The following is a 21,830-nucleotide window of genomic DNA, read 5'->3' as shown; positions in this document are numbered from 1 at the left end:
GGGGGGGGGGTGGGATTAGGGAAATAATGTGTGTATTTTGATTGATGAAATTTGAAAAATTGTACAATTCGTTGTTTTTCTTCATATAATACAATAAAAATTTGTATATAATAATAATAATAATAATAATAATAATAATAATAATAATAATAATAATAGAAGGGCTAGTGTGTTCTGACTGCTTTAATTAATATATTTTTAGCCCTCGTAGTCAAATGTTGTAATTGATGACTAATAGCTTTCTCTAGATATGCCCATGGCATATCTTCTTCACTAGCTGGGGTTTCCATAGTTCCAGGTGGGACTTTAAAAGACATAAATGAGGAGATATTAGTGATTTTCTTGTACTCTATTAAATGAATAATTCTGTTCCCAAATGCCTATGTCATATTGTAGTATCAATGCATTCTTAGCATTAGTAAACTATACAGAGAGAAAGGAATTATTTTTGTGTTGTCGAAGGCTTTCATGGCCGGGATCACAGGGTTGTTGTATGTCTTTCGGGCTGTGTGGAACCCTGGAATTATTTTTGTTTGGAGGGTTCCGCTCACTTATAATGAATGCCCCACTAGAAAAAAAAATCACCCTGCCTTTCCACAGTCTTACTTTCATTATTTAAATGGAAACTGTCATGTTGGAGCAATTTAATAATGTGAGGGAAATTAACTCATGGGGTAAATCACTTCAGTGAACTAAAGCCCCCCCTACACTACAATATAAAATCCAGATTATCTGCTTGGAACTGGATTATGATAGTGTGGACTCATATAATCCGGTTCAATGCAGATGAAAACCATGAAAACCATTTGCTCAACTATCTAAGGCAAACAATTGGCATAATAAAGCAAACTGGGTGCAATTTAACTAGCAAAGACTGGGAGTCAAGGTTCTTCTGGACTCTTGGACCAGTTCTTAAACACGCTTCTGGAATGAGCTTCGTGTATTCCAAGTAGACTGGAACATACTTAGTCCTAACCTTTTTTATACTGGTTTTAAACCACTTCATTGGATGTGTTGCAATAGCAGATTCCCAGATTAGCTTAGTGTTTACACCTTATTTTATTTTTTTGGTTATTTAATATTTAATGTTTATTTTACTTAAGTGATATTTGTCTTTACTGTTCTAATGTAGCACAAATCCTATGTAAAATCATACTACGTATTTTTGACATTAATATTGAAATCTGAAATATATACAGAAAGTCTTTACTGTTTTGATAATCTGAATTATATGGCAGTGTAGAAGGGGCCATGGTCTAATTCTCAAAAAACTACATCACTCTGTTACCATTGCAAATTATGTTATCATCCAACACTGCAGTTATGAAGGGTCATTGTGCTGCTTTTTCAAATAGTCAAGCTATAATTTTTAATATCTGGTTTGGGGGGGGGGCTGTATTTCATGTCCTTTTGACCTCACTTCTGAGAACTGACACCCATTATTACCAGCTCTGTGTGTGTATCCATGTACTCCGGCCATCTGAGGATAACTTCCATGCATCTCACAGAGCGGCCTCTAATCCATGGTATTATATAATTCATGAAAGCTTCTGCCCGTTCATTAGCATTTAAGAGCTCTTTGTCATGTTGGGATAGCAGGTTCCCTCATCATTACTGCTCTATGTCATATACTGAGTTCTAGACTGTGGGTTTGGGTTCTAGACTGTGAAGCTACATTTGTTTCCTCCCAAAGTGGGGGCATGTGGCCGCTCACAAAATGGGTAGATATAAGAAAAATTATAAACATTCAATTTACAGTGGAAAAATAAAATGAAGGAAAACTGCCATTTCTAGATGTCCTAGTCATCCACAAACCCAGTCAACAATTGGGCCACACAGTTTACAGAAAACGTACACACATAGATAGATACCTACATAAAAACTCCAAGTCAGAAAAAAAGCACCATTAAAGCCCTGGCAGACCGTGCAAAAAGAATCTGCGAACCCCACCTCCTCCAAGGTGAACTAAATCACCTTACCTGGGCTCTACAGGCTAATGGATACTCCATCACAAACATCAGAGGAGCTGCAAGGCCAAGAACAAGACACGAGAGTAACGACAAAGATCCACCCCGAGGAAAAGTGTTCTTACCATACATCAAGGCAACCACTGGCTGCAAAGGCAAGCTGATGAAGAAACGCAACCTACAAACTATCTACAGACTCGTGAAGAAAATCCAACAAATGCTACCTTCAGCAAAAGAAAAAAGGGATCCTCTCACCTCTGCAGGAATCTACCATATACCATTCAGCTGTGGACAAGTCTACATAGGGACCACCAAATGCAGCAGCATTGCCCAGACACGAATCAAGGAACATGAAAGGCACCGCAGACTAACTAAACCAGAGGAATCAGCCATAGCAGAGCACTTGGTGAACCAACCTGGACACAGCATATTATTTGAGAACATAGAACTGCTGGACCACTCTAACAACCACCATGTCCGATTACACAGAGGAGCCATTGAAATCCACAAGCATGTGGACAATTTCAACAGAAAGGAGGAAACCATGTAAAAGAACAAAATTTGGCTACCAGTATGAAAAAAAAACCTCAAAAATTCAGGACAGTAAATAAAGAACAACACTCAAAAAAGGGGGAAATTCCAGACAGGAAAAAATCAGGAGCAGCTAACATCTCCCAACAAAGGATTCCCCCAAGCAGGAAGCAGCCAGGTTTTGAAGCTGCAAGCCCATTCGATGCTAATCAAGCTGCCTAATTGCAACATTCACATTTGTCTCCAACAGACGAGAGTTCTTTCTCCCACCCTGGACATTATCCCAGAGATATATAAACCCCACTTGTCTGGTTTCCAACAGACCTCACAACCTCTGAGGATGCCTGCCATAGATGTGGGAGAAAAGTTAGAAGAGGATGCTTCTGGAACATGGCCATACAGGCTGGAAAACTCACAACAACCCACTAAAATTATAAAGTTAGAATGTCAAAATGCAATTGAATGGATCATGATATTAAAAAAAATCAAATACAAAGGAGAAAAGAAAAGTACAAGAGATTCCACTTAAAGCCTCTTTCTCAGTAGCCATTGCCGAAGACCAGGCTATGGTGCAGCTGGTTAGTAGCCAGCTGCAATAAATTACTACCAACCGAGAGGTCATGAGTTTGAGCCAGCCCAGGTCAGAATAAGCTCCCGACCATTAATAGTCTAGCTTGCTGTTGTCCTATGCAGCCGAAAAGAAGTTGCATCTGTCAAGTAGGAAATGTAGGTATCACTTTATGTGGGGAAGCTAATTTAACTAATTTACAATGCCATAAAATCTGCAGCAGCATGCAGAAGAATGAGGAAGTACTCCATCAAGGACTTGGTGTCACAAGTGAACAGTGAAGCAGCAGCTCCCCCTGTGGCCGGAATCAAGCATACTCTCATGAAGCCAGAAGATGGAATGTTAAATTGCCTCTGGGTCTGTCTATATGTGTCTGTCTATATATGTCGTAGGTCTAATGGCATTGAATGTTTGCCATGTATATGTGCATTGTGATCCACTTTGAGTCCCCTTCAGGGTGAGAAGGGTAGAATATAAATACTGTAAATAAATAAATAAATAACTGAAGTCCTGTTTTATGGTTTCATTCTCACTCCGCTTCAAACCTGACTGTTTCTCGTCAGACTGCCATTGGAATGTCCCTCTGTTTTAAAAAAAATCCTGCATGTAGAAAACTAATCCACCAGTGAGAAGTCTAGCCCATAACCTTTTCCCCTGATATATTCTCAAAAACAAGCATATTTCAGACAAAGACATTTCAACGTGAGCTCCATGTGCAATGCATACTGATGCAGGTCCCCAAAACGAGAGGCAGATATCATGATTTCACTACAAATACTGCCTGTCCAGAAGTTGAGCTGCTGAACAGTTGCTTAACAGCCAGCTTGAGATTTTGCCCTAACATCCTGTCACTGCTTCCCATGACCTGAAATCCCCTTTGGAGCACATGTATTAAGTCTTACCCACAAAATGCCACGGCTTAAAGCTGTTCCAAAGCCTTCTGCGTCTTCAATAATCAACACGCACATACAATGAAGAAAAAAATATTCATGGCAAATTATATACACAGTTCAAGACTGCGAAGAAATGCAGAGCCAACTCAGATACATTTCCTAATGTATTTTGGAATGTAAATAAATGACTTTGAAATTAACCATTTTCCAAGGCTGTATAATATGAATGAGGATCTTGATATTTATTTATGTGCTACCTTTTCCCCAGTTAGACTGAAATTGGCTTCTAGCAAATAAAACATAGTTTAAAATTACGAGTGTATCAGAATTAAAAACTACAGTAGAGTCTCACTTATCCAACACTCGCTTATCCAACGTTCTGGATTATCCAACGCATTTTTATAGTCAATGTTTTCAATACATCATGATATTTTGGTGCTAAATTTGTAAATACAGTAATTATTACATAGCATTACTGTGTATTGAACTACTTTTTCTGTCAAATTTGTTATATAACATGATGTTTTGGTGCTTAATTTGTAAAATCATAATCTAATTTAATGTTTAATAGGCTTTTCCTTAATCTCTCCTTATTATCCAACATATTCACTTATCCAACGTTTTCCTGGCCGATTTACGTTGGATAAGCGAGACTCTACTGCAATTGGTACTGTTCCATTAATTGGGTGGAGGCCAGAAGGAGGCGCTAGAGAGAGAAGGACAGTCCATTTTATAGGACGAAGGAAAATGAACACACAAAAATACTGTGGGACTTTCGAATCCAGACTGAAGTTCTGGAACACAATACACCAGACCTCACGGTTGTGTAAAAGAAAAAGGTTTGGATTATTGATGTCGCCACACCAGGTGACAGTCGAATTGACGAAAAACAACAAGAAAAAAATCAACCATTATCAAGACCTCAAAATTGAACTGCAAAGGCTCTGGCATAAACCAGTACAGGTGGTCCTGGTGGTAATTGATGCACTGGGTGCCATGCCAAAAGATCTCAGCTGGCATTTGGAAACAATAGACATTGACAAAATTACGATCTGTCAACTGCAAAAGGCACCTTACTGGGATCTGCACGCATCATCCGAAAATACATCACTTGGGAAGTGTTCGACTTGTGATTTGTGATACAAAATCCAGCATATATATCTCATTTGCTGTATCATACTATGTCTTTGTGTCACTAATAATAAATGATTTACACTTTAAATCACTAAGAATCTGGGTTTTTTGGGGTGATACAGGGGAGAAGAGTTGTAGAGTTTAATTACACTGAATTTGTCTTAAATGAGTATACGCTGACCATATCATGCAGTTTCAAACTGCATTATGTGGCAGTGTAGTTCGGGCCAAGGAGGAAGGATGAGGAAAAATATAAAAATAGTGTCTTGGAAAAGTACTCTTACAAGGAAAAGAAGGATAGGAGAGAGAAATAGAGAATCGGGGAAGGAGGGGGAAGTCAAATTTCGTCAGGAGAAGTAGAGAAAGAAGGGTAGCTGCAGCCGGGAGATGTGGGGAAGAGAGAAAAGGGGAGAGAGAGAAATTGAAAGAGAAAGGAAGGAGCAGACTATAAGTCAATAACTGTATCAGGGGAGAAGTAGAAATAGGAAAGGATTAGAGAGAAAAAGAAATGGGGAGAGAGAAGTAAAAACAAGAATTAAAAGAATCAAATGCATAGGGTGATAGGGCTGTTTGGATCAGGGACACTCAACCTATACTGTGATGTCCACATCACTTCTCAATTTCTTGCTATTTTTTAAAAAAAAGATATGGAGATCATCAATATTAGTTTCCGCATATTGTCTTCCCATTTAGTAAAGTATATAAATATCTGGCAAGTAAGTCATCTGATGATCCAGCTGATGGAAATAGAATGCAATCTGCAAAAGTTTAAGTATCTGCTGCAACAGATTAGCACAGCTAACCTTTGCCAAAATAAAGTAAGCCTTCAATATTCTCTTATGTAATAAAGTGATCACATCCTTGCTATCACATGTCTCTGGATCCACACAAGTGCACCGATTCACCACTAATTTCATTTTGGGGATTTGGGGGGGGGGGGGGTCAAGTGATTTCAGCTCTGCTAAAATCGCGGTTTTGGGAGCCCAGCGTGTAAAGCTTTCCAGATGGCCAAATGAGACAGAGATTGATTGAAGGCAAAAGCAGAGGTTATTCTCAATTATCAAAGAGGATGTCAGTCAAAAAAGCACTCCAAAGGACTGACATACTGCAGCTGCAAACAGAGCATTTTTATTTCATTTGACAGCTATTCAAGAAACACATGCTTGCTCCTGTTTGACTCAGAAACTGTCCATCTAGGACCCGTGTCCTGATTGGCTTTAAGGCAGTGATTCTCAACCTGTGGGTCCCCAGATGTTTTGGTTTTAAACTCCCAGAAATCCTGACAGCAGGTAAACTGGTTGGGATTTCTGGGAGTTGTAGGCCAAAACACCTGAGGACCCACAGATTGAGAACCACTGCTTTAAGGTAAGGGCACACACGTTTACTATGAGTCCCAATGGAGCTGCATCTCATAATCCATATTTTTTATACATTTCATAATTTTGGGTCCAATTTCTCAATATCAGGGGGAGGATTTTTTTGAGCTGTGGATGACTGAATTAGTGTATGAAGAATTAGTGAATATGGAGGGCCAATTGTACAGTAGGTTTGAGAGAGGGTAGGGTTTTTATAGCCAAAATTTTGCTTCATTCCTCGAATGTGCTATTACCTTAACTTGAATGTTCAGGTAAGCAGGAAAGCGTACAGCCAAATATCAGAAAATGACTAAACCAACAACAGTCCTCCCCTCCCCCAAGTCCCTAAAGCTTCCACTCTGCAATGAGCGAAGGGAGTCACAGGCCTCGTACTTCCTCTCACAAAAAGCCACAAAAGGAAATGCTGCTTTTGAAATACACCAACGTGAGCTCTACAGAGACTTGTTAGTCTTCAGGGCTTTGGTCTGAGCTTCTCGTCTGGATGGGAGGAAAGATTTCTGCTTTGGTGCTTCCATTAGATGACCATGTGACAGAACGGATTAAGGGCAATGGGATCCCGGATCAAGTAAGGTCTTGGGTTGGTTCTGTGGGTCAACCTGTCAAATTGCTTTCTTGCCTTCACCTGTATTCAGCTGAAAGACCAGACCAGATCCATAGGTCAGATGGAAAATGGGATTCTTTGTGATTTGAGAATTGGGGTTGAGCCTCAATTCAACCCCCCACTACTTAACATGCTGCAAGATATTTCTTTCAGTTTTACTTATACTGAACAGATTTCCAACCTGAGTGCTGAGTAGCAGCTGCTTAGATAAGGAAATGCTGAGTCAGGCCAAGTAGTCCTTGGAAAGCCTTAGAGACTACTAACTTTTGGTAGTTAGGTGCTTAGGCTGACCAAGGGAAAATATTTATGTCACTTTGTGTGTTTTTTCTTATAAGAGCAACTTGGCAAGCAGTCACTAATGTGGGAGAAATTAAAGTACAAGACGACCCCTGTATCCACAGAGGATACATTTGTGTGGATATGTGAAACCACACATAATAATGAACCTCTGGAATGTAGGACTTCCAACCCAAGAACACCAGATTTATGCTGAAGCAGGGCTTCTTAAACTTTTCTACTCATGACCCCTTTCAGCCTGGGAAATTTTTATTTAACCTCAGGTATATAGATATATATATAATATGTATAAAAACCAAACATTTACTGAAATAAAGCATCATTTGGAAGGCTTGCTAAACAGGCTGATTTTCCTTTTTGTAGAGTACAGCTGAAGTATTTACTGCAGAGCCCAGTGTAAACACTGCATGTTGTTGCAAAAAGATTTGTGTAAATGTCTAGGTGGCATTGCCAAATCTTTTGTAATCCCAACATTGAACTAAGGGGACCCTAGTTTAAGAAGCAGTGCACTGGAGGACCTTGAAAATACTAAAGAAGTCATAAATGAAATGGTGGATACTTGTCCTGTGGATATAAGAGTCAAACTGTAGTGCTTTTAAGAGTAGCTGGATTGAGGAGCATGTTGCCTTGCAAATGTGGTTGGATTACAACTCCCATCATACTTTACCGCAGCTATGTTAGAGTGGGCTGACAAGTGTTGAACTCCAAAACTCTTGAGAATCATATGTTCCTTACTCTTGATTTAGACTGAGTGGCTGTATATGTTTCAAATACCAGAAGTACAGAACATTTTAGACTTATCTTAGCACTGACTATGTAGGCTGTAGGTGAAGAGAGTTTACACTCAAAACATCTGGAAGGTCAACAATTCTCTGTCCTGCCATATACAATACTATGAAATCCAAAATACATAGAACCGGGTTTTTGTTGGCCATCTTCATGTGTCGCCATTTCTGGTTAACCATCCCAAAGTGTGGCAAAAATATATTGAAAACTGAAACACAAGTGGAATCAGAATTCCTTTTCACTTTATCTGTTGTGGTGACCCACAACTGGATCACACATCCTGAACTAAAGTGGGTTGAAGTGGGGTAGATGATATTAGCATTCTCTACATGGTAATTGAAAGAGAAGAAACAGATATTTTCAATACAAAAATTATAGTGGACATTGAGCATTGGCATTCCAAGAGGTCTACTATTAGGGACGCCATGTGGACAACTGGCTCTGCCTTTCCCAGAGGATCCACACAATTGACAACTGAGCCATTCCTGCCCCTCAATTAATGTGGCTCCCAAGCTTGTGTTTTGCCAGTGTCTAAGCCTCTCCTGGATCCATTGATTCATCTTCTTTCCTCAGGGAAAATCCACAGAAAATATTTGATCTTTTCTTCGAGACTGCCTGTCCAGTGTCTGGAGATGATGGTGAGTCTTGGCTGCAACGGACATAAATATTTGGGGGGTAAAGTAGTGGTAAGGGACATGGTCAGATTATCATGTGTAGAGTAATGTTGCTACTCAGGTATCCAAAGCAATGAAACCCTAAAAGACTGAGAACAGCAACAGAGGTAAAGTGGAGGGGAGGAGCAACAGATGTTATATAAACATGTAAGGTGCCTACAAAATAATATAGAAGACCCCAGCAACAATCTGGAGTGAATGATGGGTGGCAACTGCTAGGTATGTATTCGCTTTTTTTGTGCTGCCTTGCAGAACCATTTCAAGACAATTTGCTGCCAGAGAAAAAAAAGAACAAGACTGCATCAGCACCCATTCTATTTTAAAAAGTCGCTTGGACCGGCAACAACATTCATAGAATCATAGAATCATAGAATTGGAAGAGACCTCATGGGCCATCCAGTCTAACCCCCTGCAAAGAAGCAGGAAAATCACATTCAAAGCATCCCTGACAGATGCTTAAAATCCTCCAAAGAAGGAGCCTCCACCATACTCCAAGGCAGAGAGTTCCACTGCTGAACAGCTCTCACAGTTAGGAAGTTCTTCCTGATGTTCAGGTGGAATCTTCTTTCCTGTAGTTTAAAGCCATTGTTCCGTGTCCTAGTCTGCAGGGCTGCAGAAAACAAGCTTGCTCCCTCCTCCCTATGACTTCTCCTCACATATTTGTACATGGCTATCATGTCTCCTCTCAGCCTTCTCTTCTGCAGGCAAAACATGCCCAGTTCTTTAAGCCGCTCCTCATAGGGCTTGTTCTCCAGGCCCCTGATCATTTTAGTCGCTCTCCTCTGGACATATTCCATCTCCCTTAAATTGTGGTGCCCTTACAATACCTGACAGCAACATAGCTAACTTTAAGGGATACACAGTATACTTCTTAGGATCTCATCACATTGCGGTTTTTACCTGTCCTAGAATGCATCCATCACAATTTGGGAATGGAGCCTGTCAGATCCCATGAAATTATGTAGAGCTACTTCCAAACAGGGCTCCATCTCTGAACTATGCTGAATTCATGCTAAGAAGAGACAAGGAAAATACGAGAGGCTTCCTGTGTTCTCATTGCCAGCAAGAGAGTGAGAGCAGGGGGAAACTGGGCAGTGACACTTTCCCCTGTGTGATGGGGAAGGTGTCACTGCGAGCAATGTGGGGCATGGGATAACGGGTTACCCTGCTGGCCATTAGATTCGCCACGCTGCCTGGCGAATCCCCCTGCTTGGCCTGCATTAGTCGACTTCATGTGATGTGGTCCTTAGGACACAACTCTCTGTCCCATCGCCATACTACTGCTGCTTCCCAGCATCTGTCACCTTAGGTAAAGGTTTCCCCCTGACATTAAGTCTAGTCGTGTCCGACTCTGAGGGTTGATGCTCATTTCTATTTCTAAGCCAAAGAGCCGGCATTGTCCATAGACACCTCCAAGGCCATGTGGCTGGCATGACTGCATGGAGCGCCATTACCTTCTCGCCAGAGCTGTACCTATTGATGTACAGTAGATTCTCACTTATCCAAGCTGAACGGGCCGGCAGAAGCTTGGATAAGCGAATATCTTGGATAATAAGGAGGGATTAAAGAAAAGCTTATTAAACATCAAATTAGGTTATGATTTTACAAATTAAGCACCAAATCATCATGTTATACAACAAACTTGACAGAAAAAGTAGTTCAATACACAGTAATGTTATGTTGTAATTACTGTATTTATTAATTTAGCACCAAAATATCATGATATATTGAAAACATTGACTACAAAAATGGCTTGGATAATCCAGAAGCTTGGATAAGCGAGGCTTGGATAAGTGAGACTCTACTGTATTCACATTTGCATGTTTTTGAACTGCTAGGTTGGCAGAAGCTGGGTTTAACAGCAGGAGCTCACCCCGCTCCCCGGATTTGAACCGCCGACCTTTCAGTCAGCAAGTTCAGCAGCTCAGCGGTTTAATCCGCTGCACCACCAGGGGTTCCTCTATCACCTTACCTGCCTAATGTTAGGGCTGCTCCTGTTTAGTATATAAGGCTCATGCTCTTGTATTTGACAGGAGTCCAAAGCTTGTTTAAGGCAACGAGCTACAGCCTTGTCACACCAAAGCATGTGAAGGGACCATAAGCCAGAAAATAGTAAACTTTTGCCTATGTGGCTTTGCCTCTGCATATGCCCCTCCCTTCCTGTGAGCTGGTGCCTTTCTCCAGAAAGTTCCAAGACCGAAAGTTAGCTTGAAATCAACAAGTGAGGTCATTGATATCACTTATGCCAAGTGGTGTGGAAAGTGAGGAAGACCCTCAGCCACTGGTCAATTTTAGATAAGCCAAAGATATATATTCTTTGTTAACTGCGCACATGAGGCGGCGGCCATTTCCATGATACAGCCCTTTGGGGTATGTACGGCTGTTTGACTTATCATTAGCTGTGAGAACAATTTATTGCTCTCTTGGCATTCGCTCCTTTACTTCCCCTCCAGGCCAGTCCCTAACATATGGATCCACTTTAAATCCATTTTCTGCCTCCTGCAGAATTCTGGGGTTTGTAGTTTAGTGAGGCCCAGGACCTGTCTGGCTGAACTGTTTAAAGGCCCCTCCCTAAACTACAAGCCTCAGAATTTTTCAGGGGCAGAAACTGGATTTAAAGTAGATCTATGCTCTAGTTTGATGACGTCCTTTGTCCTCATGACGTCTAGTTTGATGACGTCCCCATCCGCCTGCCTCTTTTCCAGTTCCACGGGCTCTGAGCATTCCTAATAACAACAGTAATTTTAGCATCCTTCCTTCCTTTGGTTTGTTCCAGTGGCTTGAGGGAGTAGTTAGGTGGTGGTTAAAAGTAAGAAAAAGAAGGGAAATGGAAATCCACTTCATAAGTGGTGCTGCCCAGGGAAGCTGGTTTGAAGACCAAACCGCACCCCTGCAATGCCTGGAAATAAAACAAGACAGAGTAAAGCTCTTTCGTCATCTCTTGCCAGTCTTACTTCTTCCTCTGCACAGCTTGGTTAGTTTCTGAATGCTGGTCATAGGGAGCCTCATGCATGTCTGCAGCTGTGCTTGCCTTGGAGTCCTTGCTCTGAAATTCAAGTGCAAGTGGGCTGTGGCTGCTCAGAGGCATATCTTCAAAATGGATATGTTTTCTGTTGATATTTTCCATCTCCTCCTGCGAGCAGATATTCAGAATGGTCATTAGGCTTGAGCATGGATAACTCCTGGCTCAGACTGAAAATTGCATTTTGCAAAAACTAATCAAGTTCAAGGGCTTCAGGGTTCCGTGTATGCAACATTGATCTCCTCAAGCATGATTGCACTAAAATATAGGCTTACTTTCATTTTCTCTCATTTTTAAAGGATTTGTGCAAACACAAAAAGCCCCAAAGTGGAATTGCACATAGAGGACAAATCTCAGAAGCCTCTGACAGTCTTATTTAAGGAACTTGGTTGGGGTGGTGGGGAAGCAGAAGGAATTTGTAGGGCTCAGGAAGGAAGAGCTCTGCATGAGCTATATTTTATCCACCCTAATCTAGAGTTTGTCAAGGTGGGTTTCTATAGCATGAAAAAAGATGGGTTTCTATGGCATGGAGGCAGCTGAGCTGCTGAACCTGCTGACCAAAAGGCGGTTCAAATCCCGGGAGCGGGGTGAGCTCCTGCTGTTAGCCCCAGTTTCTGCCAACTTAGCAGTTTAAAAACATGCAAATGTGAGTAGATCAATAGGTACCGCTCCAGTGGGAAGGTAACAGTGCTCCATGCAGTCATGACAGTCACATGACCTTGGAGGTGTCTACGGACAACGTCAGCTCTTTGGCTTAGGAATGGAGATAAGCACCAATCCCCAGAGTCGGACACGACTATACTTAATGTCGGGAAAAACCTTTACCTTACTTTTCTATAGCATCCAAGATGGAAAAGGAGCTGCATTTCACAGATTTAAAAGGATAAGCATTCGTTTTAACATCCTGCTCTCACATCAAGGGTCATTCTGTTGGGGTTTTTTTTTTGCCTGTTTATTGTATTCTTATTATCTTCAGTAATCAATCCTAGTATTTGGTGAAATGAAAGGCTAGTAAATGGGCCGTTGCATATTTTCTTAGTAAGATGCTGAATTTTATAATGAATCCATCCATGGCTTCAGATCAAGCACAATGCCAATGTGTACTTATGCTCCTTGAATAGGCAGTTACAAAAGTGATAGAACATAAAGAATTGCTTTACACCAGGTCACATTATATATTTACCTGGCCTTATACAGCATTATTCTTGATGGCTGAAGTTCTACATTGTCTCAGACAGATGCCTTTTTGAATCATCTGCTATCTGCTTTTTGAATCATCTGCTATCTTTTGATGTTTGAATCCAGGCTCTTCTGTATGAACAGGATGTGCTCTACCACTTAGCTATTTAGGGCCTTTTCGGGAATGCAGTGTGTTGAAAATTTGAATCTGTGGGTGAGCTTTCATATGCGCTGTTGTCAACATATCTCCCCCAGTAAAGAGGACTTTGGCTCACCGGGTTAAACTGCTGAGCTGCTGAACTTGCTGACCAAAAGGTTGGCAGCTCGAATCAGGGGAACGGGGTGAGCTCCCGCTGTTAGCCCCAGCTTCTGCCAACCTAGCAGTTCGAAAACATGCAAATGTGAGGTCAATAGGTACTGCTCCAGCAGGAAGGTAACAGTGCTCCATGCAGTCATGCCGGCCACATGACCTTGGAGATGTCTACAGACAACGGCGGCTCTTCATCTTAGAAATGGAGATGAGCACCAACCCCTAGAGTTGGACACAACTAGACTTAATGTCAGGGGAAAACCTTTACCTTTACCTTAAAGAGGGATGTCATCCAAACAACTTCAAGCCTCTGGCATTTTCCCACCCAGGTATTCCAAAGGTGAAATTGGTGCAGTGAAAGTAGAAGGGAGTCAACGCTTCTTTTAGGTTCTCTCAGGATAGACAAAGCTCTTCCCTTTTGCCACTATACTCAGGAAAGGTTTTGGTTCATTTTTTGATACTGATGGATAAGTCAACACAGGTATTTTGGATTTTTAATTCAAATTGAGTATATACAGTATGTCTTTTTTTAAAAATATATTCATTTTAAAAGAATGAAACATTAACCCAAAAAGTAGAAGAATAAAACAGAAATTTCAACCACAGTTATGTAATGAATGAGTTACATTTTTGTGATTTCAAAATGCAAAATGAATTCCATTGCAATTTTTGTTTCTTTTGAATCATAGAATCATAGAATCATAGAATAGTAGAGTTGGAAGAGACCTCATGGGCCATCCAGTCCAACCCCCTGCCAAGAAGCAGGAAATCGTAGTCAAAGCACCCCCGACAGATGGCCAAAGAAGGCGCCTCCACCACATTAATTTTGGATTAATCCTTCCCATGGGTCAATGGAATATGGTTTTCCCCCTCGTTAATTTGATTTGCATAAGAAATAAATTGGAACCACATTGGCGGAAAACTCAAAGCGAATCTGACTGAGCACAGTCTAAAATTTATTTGAAAGCCTCCCCCACAGCATTGGAGGCAGAAGAGAAATCGTTTGTTGTTGCCACCATTTCATCTGCAAAGAACTGTCCAGCTGAGCTTTTGTGGGTGGTCAGAAGGGTATTACATACGGTTCCTCAAGGAGGAAATTCTGACCATTCAACAGCCCACTGTAAAGAATTTGCATGGCACTTTCTCGATAAAGTTGCTTAGATCCGTTCCAGCTTGGATGCTGTTATTGATACCGTTTGAATATATATAACTCAGGCTCTTGATGGATACCTATAAATTTGTGCAGCCTGAAGATGTGGACAGGATCCTTGAAGAGAAGAGAGCACCACATGTATTCTAGATCCTAGCCCTTCCTGGCTGATCAAACAGGCCAGAGGAGAACTGGCAGAGTAGGTCAAGGTGATGGTGGTCAATGCCTCCTTGAAATAAGGCAAAATTCCAGCTTTCCTAAAGGAGGCAGTTGTGAGACCTATATTTAAAAAGCCATCCCTCCATAAGGGACAACTATTGGCCAGTGTCCAACCTTCCCATTTTGAGCAAGGTTTTGGAGCGTGTGGTGGGCTCCCAACTGCAGGGATTTCTGGATGAAACAGATTATCTAGATTAATTTCAATCTGGTTTCAGGCCTGTCTATGGAACCGAGATAGCTTCGCTCACCTTGGTGGATGACCTACACAGAGAGATAGGAAAGTGTGCCCCTGTTGGTTCTCCTGGATCTCTCAACAGCTTTTGATACCATTGACTATGGTATCCTTCTGGGTCGTTTCGCTGAGATGGGACCAGAAGGCACTGGAGGGCTGTACCCAGAAGTTGGTGCTTGGGGACTCTTGTTTGAACCCCTGGCCATTGTCCTGTGGGGTTCCTCAGAATTCTGTTTTGTCCCCCATGCTGTTTAATATATGCATGAAACTTCTGGGAGAGGTCATCCAGAGTTTTGGAGTACGGTGCCACCTAAATGGAGATGGCACCCAACTCTACTACTCCTTTCCACCTAAAGTTAAGGAGTTTGTCCTGAACTTAAACCAGTGTCTGTCATCAGCAATTGACTGAATGAGGATAAACAAATTGAAACCAGAGCCGGCCCTAGGTATTTTTCAAGTGTAGGCAAACAGAATTTTGGCACCCCCCAAACCAATCACTGAAAAATAAAAGCGTTGGATAAGCTAAAATGTTGGATAATAAGGAGGGATTAAGGAAAAGCCTATTAAACATCAAATTGCATTAAGATTTTACAAATTAAGCACCACAACATCATGTTTTACAACAAATCAACAGAAAAAGCAGTCTCGACTGCGCCCCCGTATGTTTTGTGCCTGAAGTGACCGCTTCATTCACCTCATTGTTGGACCGGCTCTGATTGAAACTTAGTACAGACAAGACAAAGATGCTACTGGTCTGTCAGAAAGCAGACCAGGGAATAGGGATCCAGCCTATGCTAGGTGGGATCATACTTCCCATGAAGACACAGGTCCACAGCTTGGGGATCCTCCTAGTGCCAAGACCCTGGAAGCCCAGGTATCTACAGCAGCCACGAGGGCCTTTGCACAATTAAAACTCGTGTGCAACTGCTCCCATTCCTTGAGAAGCCAGATCTGGCTATGGTGGTACATTCCTTGGTTACATCCCATCTGGATTACTGTAACACCCTCTGTGTCAAGCTGCCTCTGAAAAGTGCTCAGAAACTTCAGCTGGTCCAAAGAGCTGCAGCCAGATTGCCAACTGGGGCCACGTACAGCAGCTCCACTGGTAACCAGTCTGTTTCCGGGCACAATTCAAAATGCTGGTTATGACCTTTAAAACCCTAGATGGTTCAGGTCCAAGCTGTTTGGGTGACCACATCTCCTGTTACAGGGGTGCTTTGAATGTGATTTCCTGCTTCTCGGCAGGGGGTTGGACTGAATGGCCCATGAGGTCTCTTCCAACTCTATGATTCTATGATTCTATGAACCTGCCCAGACCCTGAGATCTTCAGGAGAGGCTCTTCTCTTGGTCCCACCTCCATCTCAAGCTCCGTTGGTGGGAACGAGAGAGCGAGCCTTCTCTCTCGGTGGCTGCCTGTCGACTCTGGAACTCCCTTCTTCCCAGGGAACCGGTGGCAGGCTAAAACCTTTTTATTCAGGCTGGCTTTTAAAGAACATTTTAAAATATCAAATCAAGGGATGCTGTGGTTTTTGGTTTTGAATGTGTTTTTATGGATTTTATATGAATTTTTGAAATACCAATGCTATTCCATTCTGTTTTAATGTTTTGTATATTTGTAGATTTTAAATTGTATTGAAATTATTTTAACGTGAGCCATTTTGAATCTTCTTGTGGAGAGAAAAAACAGGGTATAAATAAACATAATAATAATAATAATAATAATAATAATGCAATTAAGGCCAAGATCGAAAAATCAGCTGATGACCCAAAATGCAGACTGTGCAAGGAGACTGACTAAACCATTGATAATATCCTCAGCTGCTGTAAGAAAATTGCACAGACAGACTACAAACAGAGGCACAACTACGTGCCCAAATGATTCATTGGAACTATGCCTCAAATACTACCTTTCAGCAGCAAAGAACTGGTGGGATCACAAACCTGCAAAAGTATTGGAAAATGAACATGTAAAGATACTGTGGGACTTCCGAATCCAGACTGACAAAGTTCTGGAACACAACACACCAGACATCACAGTTGTGGAAAAGAAAAAGGTTGGGATCATTGCTGTTGCCATCCCAGGTGACAGTCGCATTGACGAAAAACAACAGGAAAAAGTCAGCCGCTATCAGGACCTCAAGATTGAACTTCAAAGACTCTGGCAGAAACCAGTACAGGTGGTCCCGGTGGTGATCGGAACACTGGGTGCTGTGCCAAAAGATCTCAGCCAGCATTTGGAATCAATAGGCATTGACAAAATTACGATCTGCCAACTGCAAAAGGCCACCCTACTGGGATCTGCACTCATCATCTGAAAATACATCACACAGTCCTAGACACTTGGGAAGTGTTCGACTTGTGATTTTGTGATACGAAATCCAGCATGTCTATCTTGTTTGCTGTGTCATAATAAAATAATAATAACCATGTTACCACAAAGATACTGTCATTCCTTTCTTTTGCTTGTATCACTTGCCATGTCAGTCTTTCTGATAATGCCAAATTCCAAACAAGGCAGGTTATGGTCAGTAATTGGAAAAATCTTATAGCACCTAGTTGAGACCTGTGGTAGAAAAGAGTTGGAATCAATATATCTAAATGCCATCAGCTAACTTTGCTCTTTCTCTATGCAGATCCCCAAGTGCTCAGACAGTTCCCACTGGAATTCGATGACCAGGTCTGTCATTCTTTGCAAGATTGTTGCTCACTTCCCTTCTTAGTCCCTTACATTCCAAAATCACTGCAGAGGTGTGCTTAAGTTACTATGTTTTCTCTTGGCTCTAAAATCCACCTGTCATGTACAGATACAATTATCATTCTGTAGGATCCACAGACTTTTTGCAAATGAGGTGCATACTGCTGGTCAACATGACTTGTTTTCCCAAACTACTTTCTCACACTGCATTTACTGCAGTGACTCAATAGAAAATTTGTCAATACAGTAGAGTCTCACTTATTCAACATAAACAGGCCAGCAGAATGTTGGATAAGCAATTATGTTGGATAATAAGGAGGCATTAAGGAAAAGCCTATTAAACATCAAATTAGTTTATGATTTTACAAATTAAGCACCAAAACATCATGATATACAACAAATTTGACAGAAAAGGTAGATCAATATGCAGTAATGCTATGTAGTAATTACTGTATTTACGAATTTAGCACCAAAATATCATGATGTATTGAAAACATTGACTACAAAAATGCGTTGGATAATCCAGAACGTTGGATAAGCGAGTGTTGGATAAGTGAGACTCTACTGTAGTTCCTGATTGTGCCACTTACCTTATGCAATGAGGTCTGGACGTTTCTGGTGTCAAGGGTCAGGGTTGTCCGCCTCTCCCCTATTCCCTCTCCCAGTAATAAATAGGCTTAAATAAATGTATACATATGTATAATTTAAGGCCCCCCTGGTGGCACAGCGGGTTAAACTGCTGAGCTGCTGAACTTGCTGACCAAAAGATTGGCAGTTCGAATCCGGGGAGCAGGGGGTGAGTTCCCGCTGTTAGCCCCAGCTCCTGCCAACCTAGCAATTCGAAAACATGCAAATGTGAGTAGATCAATAGGTACTGCTCCGGCGGGATGATAACAGCACTCCATGCAGTCATGCCAGCCACATGACCTAGGAGGTGTCTATGGACAAAGCCAGCTCTTCGGCTTAGAAATGGAGATGAGCACCAACCCAACCTTATCCACCAAGTTGGATAAGACTAGACTTAATGTCAGGGGAAACCTTTACCTATGTAAAGGCAAGAATGCAAATTTCCTTTTAAAAACATTATTTTTATTTACTTGAGATACAGAATTGTTTGTAGGTAAATTTTCCTCCCCAACAGGAATTGAGGCTACAGAGCAGCGAAGCAGCACACTTGTGCTATTACATAGATGTGCAGAAATGAAAATGCTCATCCTGATAAGCACCCAGGATCATTGGTTGCATTAATGCCATGGGATGGCAGCTTTGTGCAATAACATCCTTAGCAAAGTGAGCTAACATTGCAAGCCTGCACATAATGAGATGGGTTTCGATTATATTAATTGCACTAAGTGCAAATAATTATCATTTGTAGGACTTCAGTCTTGGCTAACATCAGTTTCATGGGGAGCTTAAATGTGCAAACCTTCACCCGGAGACTGGACAATTCAAACTGGCAGAACTAGAAATAAGGCCCTCTGAATAAGATTAACCTTGGAACAGATACTCATCAGATTACATGGAGAATGCCTGTTATGCTTTATTTGCTGCATGGTTTGAGCTAAAGTCTTTGTTTAGTTGATTATATGGAGGACCTTGAGTTCAAGCTAATGTCTAGTAATAATAAGGATCCCTTTGCTTTCCCTGTAGGAATCGATCCAGATGCTGCCCAGGTTTTGCTTCCCTTTTGACACTGAAAGGTATACCAAACCTTGCAAGAATGATTTATGTGGTGTGTTTTTCATTTCTCTGCTTCAGTTTACATTTGCCAGCTTTTCAAACACCTACTGCTTCTGTGCCTGAACAGAGATTTGAAGAACAGGATTGCATATCATGTCAAACTTTGCTTTTTGCTAATCTCTTCCAGTCACTTCAATATTCAAAGCAAAGTGATAACTGGGATTTCAATTTTTTTCTTTTTGGTTAGTTGGTAATTTTCTCAAAACTAATGTGTTTAGGGAATGCATCTTTGCCACATCCATTTTCTAATTACAGTAGAGTCTCACTTATCCAACATAAACGGGCCGGCAGAATGTTGGATAAGCGAATATGTTGGATAATAAGGAGGGATTATGGAAAAGCCTATTAAACATCAAATTAGGTTATGATTTTACAAATTAAGCACCAAAACATCATGTTATACAACAAATTTGACAGAAAAAGTAGTTCAATACGCAGTAATGTTATGTAGTAATTACTGTATTTACGAATTTAGCACCAAAATATCATGATGTATTGAAAATATTGACTACAAAAAAGGATTGGATAATCCAGAACATTGGATAAGCGAGAGTTGGATAAGTGAGACTCTACTGTACTAAGAAGAACATGTTGGAGAATGGGATTCCCCCTTGTGTAACAAGCTAATAATATTAATAATAATTTGTATATACAGATGCATTCTTTAAATCTCTTCTTCTCATTATTTAGTATTTCAAGGCTGAAATGCAAACTACCTTCAATACTATGTTTTGTGCTTGAGGTGATATGAAACCTCTGAGATGGGTCTTTCTGACCTGAAAAGCTTAACTTGTCATTGTAATAGTCATCAGAGAGACAAACATGTATGGACTGTTAAGATTTTTGTCATGATGATGGCTCAAAAGTTCTCTGACCTCTTAGGCCACTTCCACACAGCTGTATAAAATCCACATTGAACTGGATTATATGGGAGTGTGGACTCAGATAGTCCAAAGAAGATATTGTGGATTATCTGCCTTGATATTCTGGGATATATGGCTGTGTGGAAGGGCCCTTAGAGGCAAGATAATTTGTCCCTTTGCAAAAAAAATTACAGATAACTGAAATGCTTAAAATGAAACGTTGAGAACACAGTGGGTGAAAAAATCTGGTTTTATGGTGATCTGTTATTGAATTTAGATTATAAAACACGAATTTAATGTAATATCCAGAGGTTGGCAGGATGGCTTGTTAGGCAATGTTTCCTTTGATATCCAAGAAACACAGATTTCTATATCAAATACCAAATAGTGAAACAAAAAGTTGTCAACTGTTATACACAATCATGTTGTGCAGTAAAGAAAAATATGAGTCGATTTAATCTGAAAATAAATTGCTGAACAATGATACACAAAGTACAATACCCAATAATACTGAGCAAAGTCTCTGGAGCAACTAGCAAAACATTTGCAATGATTAGTATACAAAAAGAGTTTTTTTCAAACATCTCTAATGGTTCCTTTGAAGCAAGCTTCATCAGAAATCTAGAGTTGGGCTATTTCTTTGGTTGGTTCAGCCATTCTATCCAGATTATCTGCTTTGAGCTGGATTATCTGGCAATGTAAGCTCTGGCACCTTCTACACAGCCATATAATCGACATTTTCTGCTTTGAACTAAATTATATGTCTACACTGTCATATAATCCAGTTCAAAGCAGATAATCTGGATTATCTGATTTAATAATCTGGACTATATGGCAGTGTAGAAGAGGCCATAGTCATTTGTGAGAAATGTTGGGAGTTGCAGTTGAGCAACCTCTGGGGGATGACAGGATCCTCTCCCGTCTTAGATTTAAATATGCAAAAAATAAACATTTGTGGATGTAAGAGGGAAGTTTATTTCCAATTTTTAATTCAGGGCCCTTCCACACAGCCCTGTATCCCGGAATATCAAGGCAGAAAATCCCACAATATCTGCTTTGAACTGGGGTATCTGAATCCACACTGTCATATATTTCAGTTCAAAGCAAAATGTGGGATTTTATTCAGCTATGTAGAAGAGGCCTTAGAAACAACATCAAAATGTTGTAAAATAGGAACAAGCAAAAGCAGGAAGTAGCTGTCTGTGTACAAGTAGATTGACAGAGTCTTCCCAAATATTTTGAAAGCAATAGAAAATTGGGGTGAAAATACACTCTACTTAGTGCATGTTGAGCTTGTACTAAAGCCACATCCTGTAAGACTGAACCCTGCCTATGCTCCCTTAAAAAACACAAAATGCTTTCAAAGAGATATTCCAGTATAGAACAGCTGACCTAAATAATGTTGTACCCCTGTGACATGTATGGCCCTCTCCTCATCTCATTTAATTGTTTATTTGATTTTTCTCCTATCTTTCTCTCAGGGTGAGATACAAAGCAGCATGCAACATAATTAAAAAGATTCCAATAAAAAGGCCATCATACATATTGAAACAGAAATGAATACAATTATACTATTAAAACAGTTTTAAAAC

At 40.8% G+C, this 21,830-nt stretch overlaps 1 protein-coding gene across 2 annotated transcripts in view; it reads left to right on the top strand.

The window, feature by feature from the left end:
• Nucleotides 1-6,635: 6,635 nt before the first annotated feature.
• Nucleotides 6,636-21,830, top strand: part of dennd1c (DENN domain containing 1C) — a 56,965-nt gene continuing 41,770 nt past the window's right edge. The window contains exons 1-4 of one of the 2 annotated variants that reach the window (XM_008103705.3): nucleotides 6,636-7,034; nucleotides 8,727-8,791; nucleotides 17,574-17,617; nucleotides 19,286-19,335. In XM_008103705.3, the coding sequence (XP_008101912.1) occupies nucleotides 7,018-7,034; nucleotides 8,727-8,791; nucleotides 17,574-17,617; nucleotides 19,286-19,335 (176 nt within the window). In that variant the 5' untranslated portion in view covers nucleotides 6,636-7,017. The remainder of the gene's footprint in view (nucleotides 7,035-8,726; nucleotides 8,792-17,573; nucleotides 17,618-19,285; nucleotides 19,336-21,830) is intronic. The other variant, XM_008103704.3, reaches the window with a different exon arrangement.

This window comes from Anolis carolinensis, chromosome 2, assembly GCF_035594765.1.
Source record: "Anolis carolinensis isolate JA03-04 chromosome 2, rAnoCar3.1.pri, whole genome shotgun sequence".
Classification (NCBI taxonomy): domain Eukaryota; kingdom Metazoa; phylum Chordata; class Lepidosauria; order Squamata; family Dactyloidae; genus Anolis; species Anolis carolinensis.
This window is presented reverse-complemented; position numbering and strand designations above follow the sequence as displayed.